Below are 27,610 nucleotides of genomic sequence, written 5' to 3' on the forward strand. Positions count from 1 at the left end.
GGAGGAAAGACACCAAGATAAACTGCCCGGATTTGTCTCTGTGCCAGAGCCGTCCCGCCCACACCTCCCCTCTCCTCCAGAGAGGGCAGACCAGGGCAGGAGGAGAGCTCGGGCCTGGGGGTGCACAGACCTCAGTGTGAATGCAGCTGGACCCCCTCAAATTTCTCCAACTTCAGTGTGCATCACTCCACCCAGAGCACGATAACCCCCGGACCCCCAGTCTGCCTCTCGGGCGGGCGTGGGCTGAGAGCTGGCATTTGCCCAGCTTGCAGGGTAGGCCACGGCCGTCAGCCTGCGGGCCTCTTTCCGAGCAGCCCTGGGCTGCCTCTTCCCTCGGCCACCTCTGCACAGTCACCGGCCTTCCCTGGCTCCAGGGTCCCATCTTCTGAACGAGCGTGTGACGCCTGTCTCCTAGGGCCGCCAGGGGCGTGCGAGAGAGGATCCGTGTTTCCGTGAATGGCAAAGAGGCGGCATCTGCTCACAGAATCGAGTTTTACATCCAGAGAGCCAGGGGAGGAAATCAAAGAACAAGACCTGCCCAAGCTCGTCTCACATCCATTTCCCCACTTTGCACGCGGCAACATTCACACGAGGATTAACCCCCGGAGACCCGAGCACCTGAGCTTAGATACCAGCTCTCCGAGGGGCGTGGCAGCTGGGTAATGGCCAAGGGGCCAGACCGGCCCCCAAAGGGACAGGACAGTGTCTCTGCATTGGGATTTGGGCTCAGCCTCCCCTCAGGTGGGGTCTTGGGCAAGTTCCCGAGCCCCTGGGAACCTGCGAGTCCTCGTCCATGTTGTGGGAATGATGAAACCCACTTCCAGGGACTAAATCACGTCCCAGCATGAGGTCCGGCACACGGGAGGCGGCCCAGGCGGCGGGGTGGCACGGAGCCTGGGCTGCAGCTGGTGCTCAGACGGGCGCTTGTCTGCTAACCCGCCACTTCCAAACCCAAACGCCTGACGCTCACCGCTCCGTCTTCCATGTGCTGCCGGCTCACTCCCACCCCCGCCCCCAGAGCTGGCAGGCGCGGCCAGGGCCTGGGCAGGGCCTGGAGGCGGCAGGGGTGCAGAGGGGCCAGGGCCAGAGCGCGCCCCCTGTGCCAGAAGAGGGAATTCAGGAGTCGGGGGCTCCTGAGGAACCATCATGTAAAACATCATGACAACAATCGGCTGGTGAGAGGAAAAAATAGCCCGGCCAGCGAAAGAGAAAGAGCAGCCAGCCAGCAACCTAAGTGCCTCGATTTAGGGCCTGGCTCACTCGTGGGAGCTCCAGGAAAGCCAGGGAGCAGGCAGCCAACTTCCTGAAGCGCTATTTTGGACAAGCCTGCGGCCTTCTGTGACTTGTCACGCAAGCCAAAGGACATCTGTCCTAAGCCCTCAAGGAACCCCTAAGGCTCAGCGCCCCCCACAGGCCGCTCTGGCTGCCACGGGCCATCTACCCCCGGGTCGGCTCCCCTCTCGGAGCCTCAGTCTTCTCACCTGTGAATTGGAGACATAGAACCTCCTCTGGGAAACTAGGATGATTAGACAAAGGAACGTCTGCCGTGCGCCCTGCCCCGGGGGTGAAGGGAGGGGAGTTAGGGGGAGCGGGAGTTCCCCTCTTCTCACTCCACACCGACCTCAGGAGCTCTGCATGGGTATGCAGCCAGCAAAGGCTCGGCAACTAGCAACACTTCGACAGCATTTCGTATGGGGTTTCCCACTCCCCAGACCAGAGAGGCGGCCAGTCTTTTCTCCTCCCGAAGAGAAGGTTTGATAAACTGCCCTTCCATATTCTGCACGGAGAGAAGAGGCCGAGGTTAGTGGGGGGCCGCCCTGAGACCCCAGTCAGGCTTTCCCTCTCCTGCCTCCTCTCTCCCTTCTCCTCTCCCGCCATCAGCACAGCATTAAATTCCACCCCTACGCCAGTTCAGGTGGGCACAGCTGGACAGGGTCCCCGCAGACTTGGACACATGTGCTCAGGGCCCGGGAGATGCGTGCTCTCGCCGGGACCCCGCCTCGGACCCAGCTCACACCTGGAGTGGGTTTGGGCCCTGCCGCTCAGCAGCGGGGACCTCAGGCAGTTCCCAGCCACTGTGTGTCCGCAGAGGGACGGGACACATTGCTGAGACGGCCATCTGGATCTGATTTAAACCGCATGGCTTTCTCACCACCCTGGGCGGAAGCTTTGAAAAGCAAACCAAACAGAGACAGAGAGCACTGCTCTGACGGGAGGGCTTCTCCCTCCGGGGAAGTCCCAGAGCAAACAGCACCGTGTCCCCCTGATACCGCTGTGGGGGCCGAGGCGACCCGAGCCGTCTAGAGTGGCGGTCGCCAACCGGGGGTCCACTCCCAACAGAAGCCACCTGTCGCCCATCGGGCTCCTTGCATGAGCCTGCTTATTCTGCCGCTGGCTTCTCAACAATCCTGTGCCCCCTCAGTCGGTGTCACTGCACACAACACAACCCGCCTCTGGTCTCTCTCTCGCCCGGCCATGGACGGTGCCCAGAAGTCCTGTCCCACCTACACAGAGACGTCACCGGGCCCTGAGGACTGGACCGTCCCAGGCCCACGAGAGCTGCTGGGCGGATCCTCCTGTTTCGAGCTCGCTGATGAGGGTGGGGAGGACTCTGGCTTCCAGCCTGACCCAAAGCAGAAAGCCCCTAACAATCAGAGTCGAGGTTGGGGTGGGAGGCAATGAGGAAGAGCAGTGACTGAACGTGGTCCAACCAAATGTAAATAAACAAGCCCATCGGCTCGGGCACCTGACTCCAACCCTCCTGAGCTGTGTGGCCGTGGAAACGTGAGGCAGCCTCTCTGAGCCTCAGTTTTCCCATCTGCAAAATGGCAGTGTGACAAGATCCCCACCTTTCGGGGCTGCCTGGGTCTTCTGGGATGGTGCGTGTGTAAAACATCTGGCACGGAGGAGGTCCCACTGAGACAGGAGTCACTCATTTCCTCCGCGCCAATTCTTGGTTTCCCCGAGCAGAGCGGTCAGTCCGCGGAGGGCAGCCCTCTGTGGGCTCTCGCTGCGCAAAGATCTCGTCTGCCTGAGCCCCCGGGGACTGCGAGAAGCCAGGAAGTTCCCATCCTGCTTCGTGAGTTCCCTGTCGGCCTCAAAGCCAAGAATCAAGTCAACTTTGACTTTGACATTGAACCTGCCCATAAGTGCTTGTTAATGTGAAACTCAGGGATGGAAATCAGAAAGGCTAGAAGGACATCTGGTGGGTGTAAGTCATTCACTGTTTTGAAATCATTTATTCCCTGGGAATCAATCCAATATCATGACTTTACTGTTCTTTTTAACATGCCGCCGATTTTAAAGCATTGCCCTTAATAAAAACAAAAATTAAAAAGCACTGATGGACTAAAATGACCCTGATTGTCCCCAAACACCCCTGTTTGTGGGTGTATTTCCCAAGAACAGGGATTGACCACAACACAGTTATCACCTTCCGGCATTTACCTGACAATACTTCTGTGGCCCCCGTTGTCTCCTGGGGATTAGGTTGAGATTTCACATTCTCAGCCAGAACATTGCACAGAGGACGTTTCCTTCTCCGGGTCTCACACACGGAGGCCCACAATGTCCACCTGTCCTTCAGAAGTTGTCTTATCTTGATTGCCTGATCAAAGGTGATGTCAGATTTTTCCTCGCTATCCCTACTGTTTTATTCCCTCCCTTTCGAGATGCTCTAGGTCCGTGCAAATATCCTGCTCTTCGTCAAAATCCCACCATCCCCTAGGGCAGCGGTCGCCAACCTTTCCGACCTCACGGACCACCAGTGGTCCACCGCTGCCCTAGGCTGAGTGTCCACTGATCCTTTCCTGATCCAGCCTTTGTGATGATGTTTGCAAAACAATGATTGCAAATGCTCCCCTCGGTCACTAGGGTACCTCTACACTCCAGACAATCAAGAACCTCGAGAGAGAGAACCCCTAAAACACTGGCAGGGGCTGACAATTTAATGGGCAAATTATGCAGGTCATTAAAGATAGTATTAGTGTTTATCAAAGATGGGACTAAACCCAACATTTATCAAGCACCCACTGCATTCAAGCCCTTTCTATACTTTAGCTCGCTTATTCTGCAGCTCGCTTCTCAACAATCCCGTTCCACCTCAGTTGGTGTCACTGCACACAACACAACTCGAATCTTGTCTCTCTCTCTCCCTCTCTCTCTCTCTCTCTCTCTCTCTCTCTCTCTCTCTCTCTCTCTCTCTCTCCCGGCCATGGACAGTGCCCAGAAGTCCTGTCCCGTCTAAACCAAGAATGCCACCAGACCCTGAGGACTGGACCTCCCCAGGCCCACGAGAGCTGCTGCGTGGATCCTCCTGTTTTGGGCTCGCTGATGAGAGTCGTTAGTATTCTGGCTTCCAGCCGGCCCCCTCTAGGAGGTAGGTATTTATTCTTTCACAGGTTAACCCACTGAGCTCAGCGGGATTGGCTAACATGCCCGGAGTCAACCAGCCACCAAGTGGCTGCCCTGAGATTTGAACATAGGTCCACTGACTCGAAAGCCCATGTCTTTTACTCCCCACTACTCCCAACGCTAGCCTCTGATTCCCTGCAAAACGGATCTAAGCTGTTCGGTCTCTCGTCACACTGTGCCCACCGGGGGGGAGGCCTCAGGCAGGGACAGCCACGCCACCCAGGGTGGGTGCAGCCCATATGCAATGGCTGAGAAAGGCCCAGTCATGATGCCAATGGATCCACCGGTTCCGGGCCCACACTGACCCTCTCTCTCTCTCCCCCCCGTCCTGAAGTTAATGCCCCTGAGTGTTCCACGCCCCACATTCCCTGGTACCATCACAAGACTAGGAAACAACCAGCCACAGAGCCCCCACCAAAGCTCTGCCCGGAAGCCTTCCTCTGCTCTCCCCTCCCTTTCCAAGCGGGCTTCATGCTGACTGTGGATACACCTGTCACTGCAAACCCACCCCGTCCCCATCAGTTGTGCAGGCCTTTGAAGGCAAAATTCAAACGTCTTCCCCAAAAAGCCCAAACAGATGCTTTTTGTTCCTCTAGTTTCACACCACAATGTTCCCTATTGTTCTTCAATCCAAATTACGTTTCCCTCTGGAATCTGGGATGGCTTTGCCAAGAAGCAAGGGCAATCGTGCAGTTTTTGACGAGACCCATTCAGGTACATAATAGTAACAAATGGTGCCTATCTGAAATGAACATGTTAGATCAGGGATTACCATGGTGATGACAGTGAGAAGAGGACATCCTTGAAAACTCGAAGGTGACGTTTGAATTTTGCCTTCAAAGGCCAGTACAACTGATGGGGGTGGGGATGGGGGTTGCAGTGATAGCTGTATCTGCAGTCAGCATGAAGCCCACTGATTCATCAACAAGACTAACTGTGCCCTGGCCAGTGTTTCTCAGTAGCTAGAGCATCAGCCCACACACGGAAGGTCAAGGGCATGTACCTGGGTTGCAAGTTCAATCCTCGGCCCCCTGTCAGGCAACCAATGTGTCTCTTGTCTCTTCCTCTCTCTCTTTATCTATCTATTTATCTACCTACCTACCTACCTCTCACCTCTGCCCTCCCTTTCACTCTCTCTAAAAATCAATGGGGGAAAAAAAATATCCTCAGGTGAGGATTAACAAATAATATTAATAATAATAATAATAATAATAATAATAATAATAATGGTGGAGGCAGCCTCGCTCAGAGAAATCAGATCTCACAACACTGATTCCTGGCTGGGCTCCTGAGGAGGAGAATGTGCTTAGACGTCAGCTCATGCTGCTGCCTCTCTAGGGATCTCAGCGCTGGCGTAGGCACTGCTCTCGTTCTAGAAGAGGGGACGGACGGAGGGCTGTGCAGAAAGGAACACACCCCAGAAGGCCGCAGAAGGCTCAAGAGGGCAGAGAAGAGAAGGACACGCAGAAACATCTAGAACAACGCCTCAAACATTTTTAGCAGTAAGCCTCTTACACAAATGGAATTTTGCACAGAAACCCAACATGGATATAATATTTAGTTATCATAATTTTATTTAAAAGTGAAAACTTTTCTATTTATTATAAGGTGAGTCAATGAGATCAATCACACACTGTTTTGTTTGACGTAAAAACTTCAAATTGGGGGGTTAAGGATGACCGTTGTGCATTATATCAGCTACGGCCGCCAATGTATTTCTCTGTTGGGTATTAGTTACACAGCATCGAGTGAAATTCTTTTTGAATTGTTTATGTGTAAGGTTTATTATTTTTTTTAAATATATTTTTATTGATTTCAGAGAGGAAGGAAGAGGGAGAGAGATATAGAAACATCAATGATGAGAGAGAATCATTCATTGGCTGACTCCTGCATGCCCCACTCTGGGGATCCAACGCACAACCCCTGGATATGTGCCCTGACCAGGTATCGAACCATTACCTCCTGGTTTATAGGTCGATGCTCAACCACTGAGCCGTGCCAGCTGGGCTCAAAGTAACATTCTGACTGGTGCTTAGAAGCAGGGGCCATCTGGGTGAGCTTTGCTGCCCACCCTGCAATCTCAGGACACTTTCCCAATGCACTGAACTGGAATATCAAAGACACTGCACTCCAAGTTCCACTAGAAAAGTGGCTAATCTTGCAACATAAATTAACATGTTTACAATTGCTTATGTGGTCAAGAAATTGATATATTTTATAAAATAAGCAAACACATATAATAGAAGGGTTTTTTTAATTAAAAGCAATGGATCAAAAGCTGTGGTGCACATACACAGTGGATGTCACTCAGCTATAAGGAAGAATGAAATTTTACCATTTGTGGCACCATGGAGAGGTCTAGAGGGCATTATGCTGAGCGGAATAAGTCAATCAGAGGAAGATAAACACCATATGACTTCACTCATGTGAAATTAAAGAACAGAATAAGCAAACGAGACAAAACAGAAATAGACTCAAAGATCTAGAGAACAGACTGATGGTAGCCAGAGGGGAGAGGGGCTGGATAAAAAAGGTGAAGGGATTAAGAAGTACAAATTGGGCCTGGCCAGGGTGGCTCAGCGGTTGAGCATCAACCAAGAGGTCTCCAATTCAATTTCCAGGGCACATGCTCAGGTTGTAGGTTCAAGCCCCGTAGGTGGCCAGCAGGAGGTGGCCAATCAATGATGTTCCTCTCTTACCAATGTTTCCATATCTCTATCTCTCTCTCTTACTCTCTCTCTAAAAATTAATTAAAAAACATGTTCTTTAAAAAAAAAAAAAAAAAAAAAAAAAAAAGGACAAAGTGGAAGTTACAGAGTAGTCACAGGGATGTGAGGCACAGCAGAGGGAATAGAGCCAATAAAACTGTGATAACTATGGACGGCACCAGGTGGGCACCCGAACTGCCAGGGGAACACGATAAAAGAGGTGATTGCCCAATTGCTATGCTGTACACCTGAAATGAACACAACACGGTAATGAATGCAAACTGTACCTGAAAAATACAAAATGTTTACAGGGGGCACCTCTCTGACCCCTTCAAATTTCAGACCGTTGACATATAAAGATATGTCAGCAATAAATTGGGACTTGAGTCATTTTTAGAAGTTAAGAATATATTGTACAACAGACATTTGAATCAAGCATTGGCCCAGTTCCTACCGCACCGCTGCTGGGCCCTCGGATTCCCCCGTAGGTAGGGGAACAAAACAACAATACAGTAATGGTCCCAGGTCTGAAAAAACAATCATGAATGTGCCTGCGTTAAAACTCAAGCAGAGCCGAGACCGGTTTGGCTCAATGGATAGAGCATCGGCTTGGGGACTGAAGGGTCCCGGGTTCGATTCCAGTCAAGGGCATGTACCTTGGTTGCGGGCATATCCCCAGTAGGGGGTGTGCAAGAGGCAGCTGATCGATGACTCTCTCTCATTGATGTTTCTAACTCTCTATCTCTCTCCCTTTCTCTCTGTACAAAATCAATAAAATATATTTAAAAAAAAAAAAAAAAAAAAAAAAAAACTCAAGCAGAAAAACATATATGTCCAAATGTCAATAGTGGTTCTCGTGCTGATATTACAAGTAGGATTGTGTGTTCTCTTTTCCAATCTTCACTATGTAAATTTTTTCCCATCCACATGGACAACCTGCATAATAATTGTTAGAACAGCAACGATCGTGCTAATATCATGCTGACAATGGTTCAGCTTCTTCTCCTTTCAAAAGCATTGATGAGCTCATTCTTCTCCTTCGCATGAAAGTACCACGACGCCCATTAATGGAAAAAGACGCCCATTAATGGAAAAAGACGTGGCTTGCCTTTCCCCAGAGGGACACTTCGGGGGGATGATTACAGCTGCCATGACAACAAGGGTAGGATGTGATGTCACATAATGAGCCAGGGGCTGCAACGTTCCCATCCCAACGCGGAGCTGGAGCCGCCAGCTGGAGACCCAGCCGAGGCCTCATTAAGGGCACCTGCTTGGTAATTACTACACGTTTCCCCTCGTCATGCATCCAACTCTGAAAACAGCCCGACCCACTCACACCCCCCACCCCACTTGTGTAGAGCTCAGACCGACAGCCCCCGGGGACCTGGGTCAGCGTGGAGATTCACCTCCATCAACAGCGACTGGGAGGAGGGAGGAAGCGCCGAGGACTCACTGTCCCAGACAAGCCCCTGCGTATCGCCGAGGGGTCTGCTATCACGTCTCCCCAGGACGTTTAAATGTTGTTGTTTCCGTTAGAGAAAACCTCACCCACCTCTGCCCCACGGAGGAGGACAGCAAATCCCAGCGTCTGCACGGCCAGCCGGGGACCGAGGCAATGTGAGTTCTCCAGCAACGAACGTGAAACCCCAAGACACTGTAGGCACAGAGCTCTGCACAGAGCAGGCAAGCTGCTCCATGGAAGGAGCCAGCCGGCCCAGCCTCCCGGCCCAGCCCTCCTGCTCCGTCCCCTGAGCCCCAGGTTCCCCGTCTATAAACTGAGAGAGATGATGAGTGGAGAGGGTTGTTGGACGTTAAGTAGGAAGCTCTGGTGCTCAAACACTGAAGTTCGTTCCCCTAACGAGTGTCCCTCCTCGGGTCTCCACGGGACCAGCGCAAAGCCGCCTCTGTCTCCCGCCATCGTCCTGCCAACAGTAGAAAAAACGGGTTCTGGTGTTCTCACACAGGCTGTCTTCTCTGCCTAGAATGTTTCCGAAATCTCTCCCCTGCCCATCCCAACCTCAACCTCATCCAGTCCCTGCTCCCCAAACAAAGCCACACGCCGGAGTTACTTAGAGAGCTCCCTAACACCGCACCTTCCTGGGCCCCGGCCCCTGACGACAGAATCGAAGCGTGCAGCTCATTAGTCCGGCCAAAGCTCCCCACTTGGTTCTGATGCAGCCGGCCCCGCCCTGGAAGTGCTTGGAAACCCCTGACCCGGCTAATTCCTCAGACCTCGGCTAAGGACTCACATCCGTGGCTGGTGGGGCTGCCCTGAGGTGCAGCCACTTTGGAAAACAGCTTGGCAATTCCTTAAAAGTTAAACACGAACTCCCCATAGAACCTGGAGTTTCCCTCCTGGGAATCTACCCAAGAGAATGAAAACACGTGTGCACGCAAACATGTGGAGCCAAAACATGGGAACACCCTGTCCACCAAGGGGTGAGTGGATAAGCGAATGCATCGTCAATAGAATGGACACGCCTGGGGATAACACAAGGTGGCGGTTACACTCAGTGATTACACAGCCCTGAAAGCTTACTAAACACAGTGGACTGGACTTTAATCAGGGTGACTGTTATGGCATATAAATTACACCTCAGGGAAACTGAGTGAAGAGATGGGAGGAGGAGGGGTGGGAGGGGCGAGGCAGGAAAGGCTGAGTCCACGCCTCTGTTCACCGCTGTATCTGCCCTGGGTCACCCTCATCCTTAGAAATCCTTCCCACACGGGCCCAGGGGTGTTACGTTTTAACATCAGTCTCCCCACGAGCCCGCAAACTGTTCAGGAATGAGAAAACTCTGATGTCTCCTTAGGTTTGCAGGGCAGCCAAAGGGCACCGAGCAAATGTTGGGAAGAGAAGGATGAGGGACGAGTGACCGATGGCGCTTTCAGCTGAAGTAAACGATCAGAAACATCTGGCCCTGAGTGCTTCCTCTCCAGCTGCCTCCTTTACACAAGGCCATGAGCCTGTCACTGGGATGCTAAGCGGACACGCTGGCCGACCCACAAGTGCACCGAGTTCTTACCGGAGGCTCGTCCCAGGTGTTAAACGCCCTTCCCTGACCTCCCCATGCAGTCAGGCTCACACACACCACTTTAACTTCTGAAGAGCTGTGGTGCAGGGGGGAGAGGGGAGAGGAGGGGGAGAGAGGGAGAGAGAAAGTGTAGGTCGGATGGAGGTGTACGTTTGTATATAAAATGTGTGTAGCCCTAACCAGTTTGGCTCAGTGAATAGAGCGTCAGCCTGCAGACTGAAGGGTCCCAGGTTCGATTCCAGTCAAGGGCATGTACCTTGGTTGCGGGCACATCCCCAATAGGGGGTGTGCAAGAGGCAGCTGATCGATGATTCTCTCTCATCAATGTTTCTAACTCTCTATCCCTCTCTCTTCCTCTGTAAAAAATCAATAAAATGTATATATATTTTTTTTTTAATGTCAATCATTGTACTGTTGATATTGGCTCTGTTGACTAATGAGTTTGCCGACCACTGGCCTAGACAGACGCACAGACCGGATCATGCCGGGCCCATAGACCTGTCTGGGACTGTAGGCCTGGCCCTACCCGTAGTGGGAAGCCACCGTGTGGTTTTAGACTGGAGGGCAGCAAGGGCAGTGGTGTGGTCCAAAAGAACATTCTAGCTGCCTCGGGGAGATGGTTCGGAGGGGAGGCGAAACCACTGGGAAATATCGCGATGGCTCAGGGAGAGAGGAGGAGGGGAAAGTCTGAACAGGAAAGGATTTGGAGAAGAAAATCCAGAGCCCTCGATGACAGATGAGACGAGGCGGTGGTGGGCACCCAGGAAAGAATCTAGATGGTTCCCAGACTCAGGATGCAGGAGCCTGAGTTTCCTGAAGTGTGGAAACTGGACGTGGGTCGTGGCTCTGAAAATAGTCACCGGCCCCCTGAGGCCTCAGTGTCTGGGCCTGTGCAATGGAGCTCTTGGTCTCTGGCAGGGACATTGGCAGAATGCAATGAGCTGATATTAGAGCCAGTGCTTCCCAACCAGTAAAGCCTCATCGTTTTCACCATCAATGTCAGGAGCAGCCCGCGTAAGGGCTGCATCATGAAAGCAGCCTTCTTGAGACCGTTGCCAAGACCAGACTTACACTCTTAGGTACCTAAATTCTGCCTTGTTTTAGCTTTGTCCTGTCTTAAGCAGTGAGCCTCGTGATGAAAAAAGGAAGAAAATGCATCTCCTTAGAGGGATCTGCTTCTGCTCAGAGTCCTGCAGGGCCCCTTTAAGTTGCTGGATTCCCCGGCGGCACTCACTGACTTGACAAGATTAGAAATCTAATGTATCTTCCAACTGCTAAAGAGCAATGAGTCACCAGACCCAGTGACCTCTTCTTGGAAACTGTGAACAGATGACTTTAAAATAAAAACCCGCCCGGCCCGTCTGGCTCAGTGGTTGGGCCTCAGTCTATGAAACAGGAGGTCGCCGTTCGATTCCCAGCCAAGGCACCTGCCCAAGTTGTGGGTTCAATCCCCGTAGGGGGCTTGCAAGAGGCAGCCGACCAATGATTCGCTCTCATTGCTGATGTTTCTACCACTCTCTCCCTCTCCTTTCCTCTCTGAAATCCATAAAATATATATATATTTTTTTTAAATCAATAAAATAAAAATCCACCCACTTCCCCACTCGCGGCCTAAATCCTGCTGTGTTAAATGGGGCTCCCTGTGCAATGCCAGCTTCCTCCGGGGCCTCTGGGAGGGAGAGAGCTTCCGAGGCTGCAGGCTCCGGTACGTGGTGACTCCAGGGCAAACCTCTGAGGCAGTCGGAACACCTCTGGGTTTGGCAGGGAGGAAGGAAAGGAAGGAAGGCAAGGGAGAGGGGAATTCAGATTTATGAGCACATGGGATGGTCTCAACACGGGCCCAGCACTTATCATGTGTCATGTCGCCACAGGCGTTATTATTCCTACTTTACAGCACTCAGAAAGGAGATTCGGGAAGACCAAGAGGGAGGTTCGATGCCTCAGGAATGGTGAGCATCAGAGCTCAGCCACTCGACTTCTGGGCTTCCCGCCACATGCACTACAATCGTTCTTTGAGATGACTTCCAACGGTCAGCGTGCCTGGGAAGCTCTAGCCAGGTTGCTCAATGGGTAGAGCGCCGGCCTGCAGACTGAGGATTCCGGGTTTGATACTGGTCAAGGGCACGTACCTCGGTGCTCAGTTGTGTGGGAGGCAACCAATGGATGTGTCCCTTTCACATCAGTGTTCCTCTCTGTCTCCCCACCTCCCTCCCACTAGCTCTAAAAATCAACGGGAAAATATCCTCGGGTGAGGATTAACAAACAAACAAAAAATATATATATATATGTCCAGTGAATAAAATATACAGTTCAGCAGGTCCAACAGAGCATCCCCCGATGAAAAATAAATTAAAATAAAGGGGAAAAGAGACGTGCAGGGGACCTGAACTCCATCGGCCCCCTCGCTTGTGAAAGCTTTCTGGTAGAATTAGGCCATCTATCCAAAAGGCCAACCCAGTCCTAGTGGTTATTCGTGATCAAGTCCAAGACAACTGACCCTCCTCTTATTTCCCTTCCCAAGCCCATGGGTTCCCACCTGAGCTACCCTATGCTGCCCCTGAGAAGAGGGGGAGCCGGCTGTCGGCACCGAAGCCGGAAAAGCAGGGGTGGTGGAATCGGTGGGGGTGACTTCCTCGCAGAGGAACAGCCCTCACGGCGGCATCGGTGGGCCAGCGCGCACGGCGTGGTCTCTGAGGGTCTAAGCTCCACTCAGCAGATACTGCCCAACAAGTAAAACCTGCAAGTGGCAGGTTTCCAGGTTCCCACAACTTCTATGTGACTTGGCCACGGGTTCCCACGCCCTCCTCCCCCTTGGATGTGACATTTCCTACAACCGCTCACAGAACTCAGGGGAGCACTCACATTCACCGGTGTATTCAAGGACTTGATGAAGAATACAGATGAGCAGCCCCTGAACACAGGCGAGATGGGGGTGGGGGGGTGGGGGGGAGCACAGGAGCTTCTGTCCTGGGGAGCTGGGGTGTGTCACTCTCACATGTGGATGCGTCCATCGACCTGGAAGCTCCCCAAACCCCACCCTTTGGGTTTTTATGGAGACTCCATTGCCAGCCCTTCTCCCCTCTCTGGAGAAGGTGGGGGCGGGGACTGGCTGGTTGAAAATGTCAGGATTCTAATTCTGGCTCGGCCTGTCGGGTGAGCCGTACTTTTCTGTCCAGGAGCCGCCCAGAGCCCCTCCTCGGGACTCTGCCCATGACCCCGCCCAGGTCCTGGAGGCCGGGGGACACGCGGGCACCCTGTGTGGCCAGAGAGGCCTCTGAGCCCATGGAGAGCGGCAGGATGCCCGGGCACACTTTGCTCTTGCTCCCATCGGGCGTCAGGGGCCAGTACGGACATACAGGGTGGCAGGCCACCTGTTAACCTGCCCCAGAGTGACCCACAAGCTCTCAGGGTCACACCACGACCCTCGCCCAGTCCCGCCAGAGCCGGCTCTGTCACAGTGTGACTTCAGGTCACCGGAGCAGACACTGGACCAACACCCACAAGGTACCCGCCAGGCGCTGTGCGTGGCACCTGCTCCCCTGGCCGTGGTCATGCTCCCCACTTCACATATAAGGAAACTGAGGCTCAGAGAGGGGAAGTGGCCCCTCGTGCCACACTCTGCTCCGGTCCTCGGAGAGATGTGAGCACGGGGACGGGCAACTGGTACTGGCAGGTGGCTGCAGGATATTTCACTTAGGTCCTTACTCGGCTCTGTGCGCCCCACCATCACCCCCAATCAGGTGTACAATGCCCAGAGGTCTCACCTCCACCCACACAGACAAGGCACTCTGCCAAGAGCACCAGCTCAGCCCAGGGCCACACCCCCAGTGCCTGGGCTGCAGAGGGGCCACACCCCCGGTGCCTGGGCTGCAGAGGGGCCACGCCCCCAGTGCCTGCAGCCATGTCCCCCTGGCCTGGGCCACCCCGGCCCTGTCCGCCCCGAACCCCTCTGGGAGGAGTAGCCACCAGCAGACCTCCCCACTCCGCGTGGGTTCCCAGCTCCCCGGGGTCCAAGGGCGGGCAGGGCACCCTCCCTCCAGCCCCTGGGGTCTCCGATCTCCAGCTCAGGGCCCACTCTTCCCTCCTCTGGGACAAGCTCACAGAGAGGAGCACGTGGGGGAATGGAGCCAGGGGCTGTTGCTACAGGAAACGCATCCCTCTGTTAGCAACACCTCTCCGTAAGGGCCCAGAATTTTCCACAGCATCCTGGGCCAGGTCCGTTCTCGCTCTACGCCACCAGCTTCGCATCCTCCTGACCCCTGGAGGTCATCCCTGTGGGGAGACGGAGATGAGGGCCCTCCCCGAGCCCTCCTTCCTCAGCTCCGAAAGGAGGCCCCCTCAGGTGGTGATCCGCACAGGGCAGGCCGCTCTGGAAACAATGGCACACAGCCCCCGTGCCCCCTCACCTCCCTCCCCCCACCCCCATCCCCAGGCTTTGCTGAACGTTACAACCAGTTTAGTTCAATGGTTTCCTGGAAAGGGAACTCCCAGGTCTCGGAGGCTCCCTGCCAGCACTGGCTGTGGCACACGTACAACCTCACAGTCGTGTTTCTAAGATCTCTGCACACACGCCTGACCTCGGGACTCCAGGAAATGATATAAAGAGGCCGCAAGACCTGGGCCCCCCTGGGACAGAGGGGGGCCCAGGACTGAGCAGGTCAGCAAACCCTGATCCTGCCCACAGCACCGGCCCCGGTGGCAATGGCCCAGCCGGCTCTGGCTCAGCAGAACCCCCCATCTCTCTCCATGGAGCTGAGGGACAGTCAGAGGCACAGACGGAAATAAAGTCACTGTGGGTGGCAGCATGGCCTGGGGCAAACCCTGGGCTGGGCGCCAGGGCCGAGCCCAATTCTGCTTGTGACTTCCAGCAAATGACTTCCTGTCCGGGGCGTAGGAGTGTCTTCTCCCACACTGGGGTCATTTCGGCTCCTTTCAGTTTGTGGTGAAAGGCGACCCAATGAGCGGAGTAAAGCACCCAGCTCAGCGCCTGGTCCACACCCCGAAGCTGCCTGGACCTTGACCTTCAGGGTCCCAGGGTCCCTGCAGCCAGGGCCTAGGCCGTTCAGGAGCCAGTTGAGGGCCAGCTCAGGGCCAGGTCAGGCTTGCCTGTCAGAGGGACTCCACAGTGTTTCTCTATGGGGTGTGGGGGCGCAATTCCTTGCTGTGGGGGGCCATCCCCTCCTCCCCCTGCCCCTGCAAAGCATTTAATTCCTCTGATCTCTGCGCACTCTAGAGCCCATCCCAGCGACCCCGCCTGGTGACCACCAAAGCGCCCGGTATGTACCACCCCGCTGAGAGCCGCAGCGGAAGGCTCTCCCTGCCCCAGACGTGGATGCGACCTCCTAGCCCAGACGTGTCCATCCTCAGAGAGAAGTTTCTCCTTGACCTCCCCACAGGGGTGGGCCACGCTCCCCTCCCACACAGGCCTCCCCGTCAGACTCTGAGGTTGCCAGAACCATCATGAGAATTCCTTCAGCGAAGTGCCTGACCGGGGCTTTGCAACTGACAGCCTAGACAGGGAAGTGATTCCTGATGACAAAGTGTCAGACGCCTGAGGAAAGGGGAGCTCGGGGGACCGTGGGGGTCTCCTCGGGCTTCTTCTCTCACATGGCAGGAGGGGGCCGTCCACCCACCCCTCCCTGCAGAAGCCGTGCGGCCAGCAGGGGCCACAGGTGTGTGCGATAAGACACCTGTACCATCTCCGAGCAAGTCCCGGCCCCAGGGCCCCGCACTGAGGATGCGGGAATGAGTCCTCGAAGGAGAAATATTTGTAAAACACCGGACAGACAGCACTGGAAAGGTGCAGACCCACAGCACACAGACATAAGGACCTGTGTGTCTATATGCACATGTTAATATACATTAGTCACATCGTTATTCTGTGATTAACAACAGTAATTACATACTCTCTATTAATATCTCGTCGCTATGATTGTGTAATTAACATATTGGTTACATGTGTCATTAATATCTAGAATATCCATTAAGAGTACTTGCAAATTAATAAATGATAAACTGCCCCCCCTCGCCGAGGAAAAACAGGCCAAGAGCATAAAAAACGCAGTTTTACAACAGACGTGAAGGACATGTGGCGTTGAGATACGACCTTCCACCTAGCGACCCAGCAGGTCCCTAAATTAGTGTCCAGTCCTCGTTAGAGCATGTGAGGGGCCCGATGGTGAGAGTGTGCGCGGTATTTCCAGAGGGCAGTGACACAATGTTTTAAAATCCCTAAAACTACACATAACCTGGGACCATGCGATTGCGCTTCTACAAACCCTCCAGAGTCAGCCTGTTCCTGTTCCTGCTGCTTCTGCTACCCCGGCCCCTCTGGTGCCCTCCTGGTGATGAGGGTGCCCTCCTGGTGACGGCTTTAGGGGGACAAGGGGGGGGGGATCCAGAGCTACTGGGAGCCCAGAGGACAGGAGACAGCTGCCCCCCAATTTCACTAACAGGTACATCCCTCCCTGTCTGCATATTCTCTCTCTTTCTCTCTCTCCCTCCCTCCCTCCCTCTCAACTTCTGCAGAAACTCTCATCCAGTCTCTCTGTCCGGATCTGTTTCCATGTGCCTGTCTCTCCCACCCTGTGCATCTCTCGCCCCACCCCTGTCCCCCATCTGTCATTGCTCTACCGGCGTCTGCCTTGGCCTCTCCTAGCCTCAGTATTTCTGACCCGGTGTCTCCATGTGTCCATTAACGTCTGCGTCCAGGTGCCGCCACTCTGTCTCTCTGGGTGTCCCTCTGGGTGTCTCTGTCTTAGCGTCTGTCTGTCTTCCCGTCGCTAAGCTCCCTCCCGCTATCTCCATCTCCATCTCTCTGCCTCCATCCCGGTCCCTCTCCCCTCCCGAGCTGAGTTCCTAAAATCACAGCAAGGAAGCCAGGGCCCTCAGAGAGATGTACCTCCGACACAGCTTTCGGGGGGGACTCCTAGTCAGAGGGGGGAGGGAGGGGTCCCGCGGGAACAACCGCGCGCGCCTTCCCGGCTCTGTCCCCGCTCCCCGCTCCCCGGGCTCCCCGGGCTCCTCGGGCTCCTCGGGCTCCCAGGGCTCCCGGATCCCCCTCCCGCCACTGGACAGCACCTCACACACACACACACACACACACACACACACACACTCCCCAAAGGGTCCCCCTCCCGCCACTGGACAGCACCTCACACACACACACACACACACACACACACACACACACACACACTCCCCAAAGGGTCCCGGCCCAGGCCGGGCCGATGGGGCGGGGCGCGGGGGGCGTGCTCACCGATGGTGAAGCTGAAGCCATCGATGCTGAACGTGGCGCTCCGGCACTTTTTGAAGCCCTCCTTCTTGCTGCTGGCGTCCGTCATGGCTCGGCCGGTGCCCCGCGGCGGTGCCCGCAGCCCCGCGCCCTCCGCCCGCGCTCAGCCCGGTCCCCGCCCCCGGCCGCCGCGCGGTCCCCGCAGCTCCCCCGGCGCCTCCGGCCGCAGCGGGCGGGCGCCGAGCCGGCTCAGGCACCGGGCGCACCGGGAGCCAGGCGCCCCATCCCGGCGCCGGCTGCCAGGGCGCGGGGTGCGGAGACGGCGGGGCGCGCGGAGGGGCCGGGGCGTGGGAGCCGAACCCCCGTCCTCGGCGCCGAGAGTCTCTGCACCCCGCGCGCTGCAGGCGCCTCTGCCTTCTCTCCGGGCTCTGCCTGCCCCTCTCTGGAGGCTGGCGGTGGGGCTCGGGGGCCCGAGGGAACGGCTCGGAGGTGGCGCGGAGCTTCTAGATGTTTTCTCTGGCAGGCAGGCGCGCTCCCTAAAAGCACATCGCCGGCTGGAAAAGCAAACGGCGGGAGCCGGCAGATGCTGCCAAAGTTTACTCCAAACAAGGAAGTCGGGGACGTGGCCACGCCCCTTCCTCCCTCCCGGCGCCGGCCCCCGGACCCAGCCCCAGCCCCGTTACTTCCCCGCAACCCCCGGCCCCAGATCCTTATCGGAGGGACCCGCAGCGGGGCCCGCCGCCTGCATGCAGAGCCGCTGCCCGTGAGCTCTGGCTCCTTCCAGGCGTCTCTCCCCAGCTCCTGGCCACTGGGTTGAGCCAAATGTGAGAGAGACTGCAGGTATTTGTGGAGGGGGGAGAGGTTTTCCCAATCCCACAGCGGACCCTGCTGTTACAGAAGAGGAAACAGGCTGGGAGGGGCTGGACGAAGGTCCCACAGCTAGAAATCGGCAGCGTGGGCACAGGTGTTTCATTGCAGGACACCGATCACGGGTCCTCCCGCCCCGGGAATGACTGAGCAGGCAAGGTGTGCAGGGGGGCCAGCCTCCCCTCCGTCCTGCAGGCGGCTACTGAGCGCTTACACTGCATTGCTCTGTGTCCCAGGCTGAAACCAGAGCCCAGCCAGTCCCTTGGTGGTGAACAGTGTCATCTATGCTCAGGTGACGTGGGACTGCGATCAATGTAACCTCCTTTGTTGTGATGGAAATGGACACGATCAACAAACGTTTGTCAATATCACGGGAGTCAATGGGGTATATTCCTAACTGGCTCACATTGAGTTCAGGGAGCAGTGGATCCAGAATCCGACTAAAATTAGAAACCCCCTCCCAAGAAAGGCACATGTACATACATGTGCATTCATGTACTGTGTTCTACATACAATGTCTGGGGTCCCATAAAACCCTCATGCCTGCTGGAACCCAGGTGAATGAATGTCACCAGAATTGAATCTTCTTTGATTGACCATGTTTTTAGAGAGAAAAAGCATTTTTTTAATGCAGGTGTACTTGGAACTTAAGTTATGACTCTCTAAAGGCAAACCTGGAGCCACCCTCACATGGATAGTGCTATGGGTGATGGCAAAATTCAGTGATCCCGAGGGGATGGTGTCAGGGCTCAGACCCTGCGGTGAGACTGGAAAAGGCTACAGCATGGGAGTGTGCAAAGGGCTCCGTGGGCAGACAGACCTGAAATCCGGCTCCACTGCCTGTCAGCCATGTGACCTTGAGCACAGACAGCCCTGAGCCTTGCTTTCAATGAGGCTAGAGAGGAGACGGGTGCAACTTAGGCCCGCACTGGGCACCCAGTTACTGCCATGGTCAGGTGACTCCCAATTCTATAAAGTAGACACTGTGGGAAATTTTTCTCATGATAATGAACTATTTGAGTGATTGTTTTTACCACTAATTTGATTTTTAAAATCTTATATATATGCTATCTAATAAAAGAGAAACATGCAAATTGACCATACTTCTGCTACACCCACAAGCCATGCCCACCAGCCAATCAAGAGTGAGCACACAAATTAACCCAACAAATATGGCAGCCACGAAGCTGAAGCAAGCAGGAGGCTTGGGTTTCCCCCAGCGATGGAGGAAGTCAAGCTTCCCACCAGCCCTGGCTGGCCCTGGCCTCCACTCAAGACTACAAAGTTTCAATTATAGAAGATAAATAAAGCCCAGATCCCAGGGCCTCTGCTTGGGTCACTGGGGGGTGTGGTGGGCATGCAAACCACCACAGGCCCTTTGTCCAGGCTGCCCCATGCCCCAAGGGAACCCCCACACTGATCCAGAACACCCTTCAGGGCAAACCAGCCGGCCCCTACCCATGCAAAAAAAGAGTAATATGCAAATTGACCATTACTCCAACACACAATATGACTGCCCCCATGTGGTCAAAGATGGCTGCCCCCATGTGGACACGTGATGGCTGCCACAAGATGGCCAGCAGGAGAGGGCAGTTGGGAGGAACCAGGCCTGCAAGGAAGGAAAGTTGGAACAGTTGGGGGCAATCAAGCCTGCAGGGGAGGGCAGTTAAGGTGACCAGGCCTGCAGGGGAGGGCAGTTAGGGGTGACCAGGCCTTCAGGAAAGGGCAGTTAGGGATGACCAGGCTAGCAGAGGAAGGAAGTTAGGGGAAATCAGGCTGGCAGGGGAGCAGTTAGGCATCAATCAGGCTGTCAGGGGTGATCGGGCTGGCAGGCAGAAGCAGTTAGGAGCTAGCAGTCCTGAATTGTGAGAGGGATATGAGAGGGGTCCCAGTATTAGGATCGGGCTTAAACGGACAGTCAGACAGCCCTCAAGGGGTCCCAGATTGGTAAGTGTGCAGGCTGGGCTGAGGGACACACATCCCTGTGCACGAATTTCATGCACCAGGTCTTCTAGTATAGATAGATAGATAGATAGATAGATAGATAGATAGATAGATAGAGATAGATAGATAGATAGATAGATAGATATAGATTAGATAGACAGATATAGATATAGATATAGATATATAGATTACATACGATACTATGTATTTTTAATATAGTCACCACCAAGAATTTCTCATGGTTCTCACTTCCCTCTATTCCTCCCACTTCCCCAAACCTTTAGCAGAAGTGCTTGCCTCTGTGCAGCAAGGAGCCTGAGCGCCGAGCTACAGCCTCCTATAGTAAATGAGGGAGAAAACTATCCCAACGCAACGGAACTTCTTCCTGGAGTGAAATTAAAACTTGGTATTTAATCGCTCTCAGCAGAAAAGCTTTTTGAAATACAATCTATAAAAATAAGAAGACGACTGGTAAAAATAACCTGCCTGCACAATTAGAACTGCTTTTAAACCGCTCCTCCCCAGACTCATTATCTCTCTGCCCAGTGTCGAGATTGCACACCTACAGAGGCACTCAGCACAATGCTCTGAGTGCAGAGTCTTCCAGCAGCCTTCTCAGTGGGGGCTCTTCCACCAAACCAAGTGGAGGAGAATTTCGGCGTTACATAAGCTAAAAGAACGGGTTCGAGGCTGAGACCAAAAGAAACATTGCTCCTTCAGGAATTAAGCCAACACACCACGCAGATGTGTGGATCCTATGCTCACGTAGTTAGAGCAGGGGTCAGCACGTCACAGCCAGCCTGTCACCTGTCTCTGAGCTAAAAATGGGTTTTCCTTTTTAAAAAATTAATGTGTTTTTATTGATTGACAAGAGGAAGGGAGGAGAGAGAAACAGAAACACCAATGATGAGGGAGAATCATCGATCAGCTGCCTCCCACAGGCCTCCCACTGGGGATGGAGCCTACAACCCAGGAAATCGAACTGTGATCTCCTGGTTCATTGGTCGATGCTCAACCCCTAAGCCACGCTGCTGGGCTGGGTTTTACATTTTTAAGTGCAGGGGGAAGGGGGAGAGAGACAAAAGAAGAACATGTCCTGTGACATGTTGAAACTACATGAAATTCAAATGTGAGTGACCACAAGAAAAGCTTTATTGGAACATAGCTATGCTCATGTACAGTATTTCCATATTGTCTATGGCTGCTTTTTAAACTAGAGCCAGTTGAGTAGGTTGTGCCCGAGATGGTATGGCCTGCAAAGCCAAAAATATTGACTACCTGACCCTGTACAGAAAATGTTGGCTGACTCCTGGGTCATAGTAAACATCTTACACCTGTCAGGTCTTGGATAACTTTCAGTTTAGTTCTTTCCTTTAAAATACGTTTGGAAAGGAATTGATCCTTTTTAGCTACTGGAATGGATTCTAACAAGGAAGGCATACTAACACATGTTTGTTGAAGGAAAGCAGAAAAGAAACAATATACATATGAGTAGTTTTATCCAGTCATTAGCCAAGATGAACTGTGTGGAGATTAATTTCTCCTGAGATGTAAGGTATGGCTCTGGCCTGGAACATTCTTCCCCTCAGCCCACCTGGAGCAGACTCTGGTATCCCATGCTTTCTGTAGACCAACAGGAAAACAAAAACAAAACAAAAAAACACTAATATTGATTGAGTACCTACTTTGTGCCAAATCCCTATTAGGCCGCATAGCTAACCTCTGTAACCATACCCAGTCCCAGTGGCCTGGCACCACATTATGGCCTTCTTGCTTCCTCATTCCAAAACCCAATATAAATGGGGGCTGGGTTTTGTTTTGTGGAGTTATTCAGGGACCCAGGCTCCTTCCATCTAGTTTCTCCACCAACCCCTAGGTCCCCCGTGTCCTCCATTAGCCACTCTGCATATACCTGGGACAGAAGGGAGAGAGAAATGGGGAAGAAGCACAAAAGAGAATTTTAGGGCCCAGTCCTGGAAGAAACACCTGTCCCTTCTCCCCAGTTCCATTGGCCAGAAGTGAGCCACAGAGCCCCACCAAACCGCAAGAGGAGGTCTGGGAAGTGAAATTGGGAAAGAAAAGAGAGTTTGGTAAACATGGGTCCTTTGAAACCCTATCCTCTCCACTGTTTTGACAAAATCTGACCTCCAGGTCACCAGGTGTGGGTGCAGTTTACACTCGTGTGCCCAGAGGGGGAGTGGGGAAGCCTGCCCCAGATCAGATTTGTAACCTTCCTGTCTAAGGCCAAGCACTTGGCCAAAGCACCTTGGCCCACCACGGTCATATAAAATAAAGCTCTGCCCTAGCCGGTTAGGCTCGGTGGATGGAGCGTCGGCCTGTGAGCTGAAGGGTCCCAGGTTCAATTCCAGTCAAGGGCACATGCCCAGGTTGCAGACTCAATCTCCAATAGAGGGTATGGTATGCAGGAGGTAGCTGATCAATGATTCTCTCTCCCTCTTCCTTCCTCTCTGAAATCAATAAAAAGAAAGGAAGGAAGGAAGGAAGGAAGGAAGGAAGGAAGGAAGGAAGGAAGGAAGGAAGGAAGGGAGACATTCCCTCATATGACATCTTCTTCAAATAATAACTAATTTTAAAATTTTTTTAATTAAAATTAAAAAATAAAACTTTGCCCCAGGAAGAACACCTCTTGAGTTACAGAAGGTTGAAGGGAATCAACACTTTTAATAGTGTGTCATAGCTCTGCCTTCAGAAAGCAAATCAAAAGAATCATCTAGTAGCTGAAAATGACATCTTTTGACGTATGATTTTTTTTTTTCTTGCTGCAACTAGAAAACAGAAATAACTAGAAACACAGCAATTCCAGGTTGTTAAGAGTTAAGGGGACTAGCAGAGAGAAACATGTGAATGAGTCGTTCCTAGGCCACCAGGGATGCTCGATGGGGACCTGGGGGACAGGGGACTCAGATAAATACAGAGCATCCAAGGTTACAGTCTGCATGGCAACGGGTCCCAGAGGGATGATCTGTTACAGGCAGAGTGAGCACACACCTGCACTGGGAAGGGGCTGAGGGGTCTAACATGGGTGGGGCCGCCATGGGCCAGGCACCAGGCTGAGTGTCTTACACACACGTCTATCTCATGCCAAGCCCTCCAACAAACAGCACAGAATGGAATGGTGGAGCTAGATTTCCTTCCTGTGGGTCTGAAGTCCCGGAGAAGGTACTTGCTGGCAGTGGCAACCTTGACAATAGATTATTGAGAGCACCAAGGACGCTGGGACCAGTGAGAACAGACAGGCAGCCGCACAGGGCCTTTCTGACTCCGGAGTGGATCCGCCTATTTGGAGAAATGACTTGTTATAGATTCTCCTCCATCTGATGTCCATGGGCAGCTCAGTTCATCTAGGACAGTGGTCGGTAAACTCATTGGTCAACAGGGAGGCAAACCGCGGCTCGAGAGCCGCAGTGTGCTGACCCCTGATCTAGGACTTCCTTCCTACTTAGTGATTCACCCCAAACAAAGACAGCACACAGATACACACAGCTAGCTACACACACACACACACACACACACACACACACACATACCATCTCCGTGTCCTGGGTGTGGGCTCTGCTATTGTTGATGAGGAGTTCTGACAGGAGCTTTAAGAAGAAACATGGAAACTGACATGTCCGCCTTCTCAGTCAGGGATGAGGTGGGGTAACATGGTCCGTCTCTCCCCCTGACGGAGTGAAGGAAATTTCATACCCATTGCCTAAACTCTCCTGGCTCCTCTTTTCCCGAGGGATCTCATCCCTGCATCAGACCAGGACCTAACAGGAAAGGTCTGCTCCCACACCAGCGGGCTGTGACCCCTGACCTCTGAATACTTTATAAAAACACGAGGCGTGTTCGCCATACCCGTGGGCTGATGCCGGGACTAGGGGAGGACAAGTCCCCAAGGCTGGATCCTCAATGCCCATCCTGAGTTATAAAGCTTCCCATGTTGGGAAAAGCAACCCTAAATCAACAGGATGCCTGAAGTCTCAGATTCACAAGCAAATCTTTCCAGAGGCTGATTACACTGAGGCCCAAAAATCTCTCCGGAGGATCAGGCCGCCTGCATTATCATGACAAAAGGAGGCAGTCACGCTGGCAGCAGGTGGGAGGGTTAATGGTTTCTCGCTGAAATGCTTTTGTCAGGTATTTAAATTACTAAAAAGGGCCCCCCCCCCATTGTGACAAATTCTTGCACATACATGTGGCAACCAAGCTTTTCCTTTCATGTGTTTTTATTGATTTGAGAGAGAGAGACATGCATGGACTGCCTCCTGCACACCTCTATTGGGAATTGCCAACTGAGCCACACTGGCTGGGCTGGCAACTGAGTTTTTAACGAGGTGCCTCTGAAACCAGCAAAGGGAGGACAGAGGCGATTTGGTTTCCTCTGGGCTTAATCCATTTTCCCTCTGACTTACAAGGTGTCCTTCAGGCCGCAGAGCGACGTCGCTGGCACACGGCCTGCGCTCGGCAAACACCGTGGGACTGACTCAGAACGGGTGACAACGGAAGCAAATCACAAGAAGAACTGAACTACTGCAGGACGGAAATAACAGTGGAAAAGGGTAAAACTGAGGGTTGAAAGAAGTAGGAGAAACGTCACAGGGTCCTTCTGGGAGTTTTCTGCATTTTTAACTCATGTTTGTCAGGTTCCCCAGGGCAGCCCCCGCCAGCCCCTTTCACCTACAGAATGGCCGTTAGCCCGCACAGCAACGCGTGTCCCACAGAGGGAACAGCGGCTGGCTGCCACAGGGGCGTGAGGTCTGTGAGGTCTCGAGGGGGGGGGGGGGGCATTGGACACCTTGCCAGGCCTCCACCATGCACACCAGGCCTCCCTCCACCAGGCTCGGCTGCCTCTCCTCATCTCCTGAAAGGGTCAAGTTCCCGGCACCCACTCTCACTGTTCCAAGCTCTTTGTAAACCAAGTCCGTGGGAATGGACACGCAGGGGAAGCGTGCTCCTCAGAGGCCACAGGGTGGGCAGGGGGACCTATTTCTTCCCCATCTCCCCCTGGAAGGCAGAACTGTACCCCTCACCTGTATTGTCCTTGACCTGCCCTTGAAGTTTCCACCCCTGGGAGGGAGCCCCAAGGCTCTCCCTCCCCCACCCTCCCAAGGATCTTGTGTGCTTGGTTCCCATCCACGCACCGACCCCCTGGGGCGCCCTGCGGCACTAAGAGTCGCCAAAATGTCTCACCTGAAGTCAGCGGTCCTTAGACCACCTCACACCTGCCTCCCTGGCTCAGAGGGACCCTCAGACCCTCTCAGCAGACACCGTCCTGGGAGGCTGGGAAGAGATCCAGCCGCCTCGAAGGAGTAGGAGGGAAAGAGGAAGGAGAAAATGCCAAGAGTGCCCAGAGGCCCGGCGTCAGAGCCCACTGTCCGCTGCTGGGGCCGGGCCCTGGGCCGCTGTCCCTGCCTTCAGGTTGCTCAGTGGTTAGATGCTCATCTAACCCGGGCTGACAGACAGGAGGTGGGAGGAGCCCAGCCTGGGGGCCATCAGGCCAGCCCACCGCTTCCTGTGGAGATAATATTAACACGAGTCTCTTTTTGAGATGAGAGTGATAAAAAGGCAGGAGCAAAACCGACTGGTGGTTGGGTTTTTATTGCTCCTGTCACTTTCATCCTAACCACACTCACATCACTCTCATCCCAGCATGCCCGTGCTACTGGCAGCCAGGGCCAGACCCTGGCGCTGCTCTCCTGGCTGCCCGGCCTTGGGCGCCGCCCCAGACTCCTCCTGTGGCCGTGTGAGGACTAGACGACTAATCCATGACCAGTGCGTGCTCAGAGCAGGGCCAGGCAGGTGGGCAGGTAGTAACCACTCAGTAACACCAGCTGCTGCCATGACTGTCGCTGTCCCTGTGTTCAGGCCTCGTGCAGGGAGCTGTGGGTGTGGGGGGGGGGGGGAGGGAGGGGGACGGGAGGACCGTCACAGGCAAAGGGACGGGTCAGAGAGGGGACCAGCTTAGCCAGGACAGTTAGTGTGGTTCCGGCAGTGGAACTTCTGGCTGCCCACGTTACCCCAACGCACCACAACACTCTATAACGTCGTTTAAAACCCTGAACTCTTAGAAGTAAGTTCCTCTAAAGCCCTAAGGGCCCCCACACACGCAAGGAGGGATGCTGGGAGGCAATGTGACGGAGCTAAGGACACCCAGGGTACACATGGGGAAACGCAGAATCCTCTTCTGAGTGTGATAAAACCCCTCTACCCTCCTGAGCCTCCAGGGTCCCTCTGTCCCACAGTCCCAAACCGCCCCAGCCCACAGCACTGGAAACATCCCTGACAAAGGTCCCAGGTGCTACCCACACAGCCGTGCTTACCCCCAGCACCGCCAGGGGGCGCCCTATGCTGTCAGAACTCCACAGGCCCTTCTTCCCATGCCTGGTGGCCTCTTCTCTCCAGGACCCACCCCTAATCTGCAGAAGGGACCAGGGGAAGGACAGTGAGCGCAATAGCAGGTGTTGAGGCAAGAAATTGTGAAACGATTAACCACGAGGACGCTGAGATGGACCACATCTGCCCGATATTTCCCCGCAGAGACAGTGCCGAATCCTGCAGTGAGGCTGCTTTGGAACTGGAAATGCTTGGGAAACGCCTGAAAGACAAGGCTGGTCCAGAGCGAAGGGCTCGGGACTGAGGCTCAGAGGAGCTAGACTCAAACCCCAGCTCCACTAGGGCTGGAAGAGCGTTAGCACCCTCCATCTTGGTATTTCCATCATTTCGGTGGAACTCATAGTGCTGGTCTGCTGTGCTTCCTTAAGCTGCGGCAGGAGCAGGGGAAAAGAACAAACCAAGCGGGCCGCACACAGTGGGGCTTACCGTGCTCTCCTGCACCCTCGGGTTTCTCCACAGTTTCCCCAGGGCTGTCCATCCCCTCTGCAGCCTCCGTCCTCCTGCCTCCTGCCTCTGTCAGAAAAGAAAAGACACATGGCCAGTCAGACACCTGAAGATCAGGAGGGGAGCACACTGGGGTGTCTGATGCAGCTGACCAGTCCCTGTCTTGACTTTTGACTTGGGCTGGTCCTGCATTCCTACACCCAGCTCCCTCCTGGCTGGCCTTCTGCCCTCCCCCTGCCCCTTAGTCATCGGTGTTCCCCAGGATTCAGGTATGGGCCCCTTTTCTTAATCAATGGCACCTATCCCCTTGGGTGCTGCCAGCATGTGAAGGGACTGAGCCGTGTGGGCCATGGGCAAGCCATCACTGAAAAGGGGACCAGCTGGAAAGGGGAAAGGAGCTGCCTCCAGGCCCTGGAATGATCCCAGTGGCAAACATCCCTGGTCCAGAGGAGGCGGGAGTAGACAGGGGGACCAAACTCTGCTAGAGAATGCTCCTGCCACACTGTGTGCGTTGTTACGATGACTCCCATTTTCAAGTGGAAAATAACCTCAGAGAGGTTAAG

At 54.0% G+C, this 27,610-nt stretch overlaps 1 protein-coding gene across 4 annotated transcripts in view; it reads right to left on the minus strand.

Annotated features, from left to right (window-relative positions):
• PDE1C (phosphodiesterase 1C) overlaps positions 1–17,986 on the minus strand; it is a gene marked incomplete at its 3' end in the record, with an annotated part of 257,690 nt that extends 239,704 nt beyond the window's left edge. For 2 of the 4 annotated variants that reach the window (XM_084896856.1, XM_084896860.1), the window contains exon 1: positions 17,415–17,985. In XM_084896856.1, the coding sequence (XP_084752982.1) occupies positions 17,415–17,499 (85 nt within the window). In that variant the 5' untranslated portion in view covers positions 17,500–17,985. Of the gene's footprint in view, positions 1–17,414 lie in introns of all 4 variants that reach the window. The other 2 variants (XM_084896855.1, XM_084896857.1) reach the window with 2 other exon arrangements.
• Between the last annotated feature and the right edge of the window lie 9,624 nt (positions 17,987–27,610).

The sequence above is a fragment of the Pipistrellus hanaki genome, assembly GCF_964339955.1.
Source record: "Pipistrellus hanaki genome assembly, chromosome: 10".
NCBI classification, from domain to species: domain Eukaryota; kingdom Metazoa; phylum Chordata; class Mammalia; order Chiroptera; family Vespertilionidae; genus Pipistrellus; species Pipistrellus hanaki.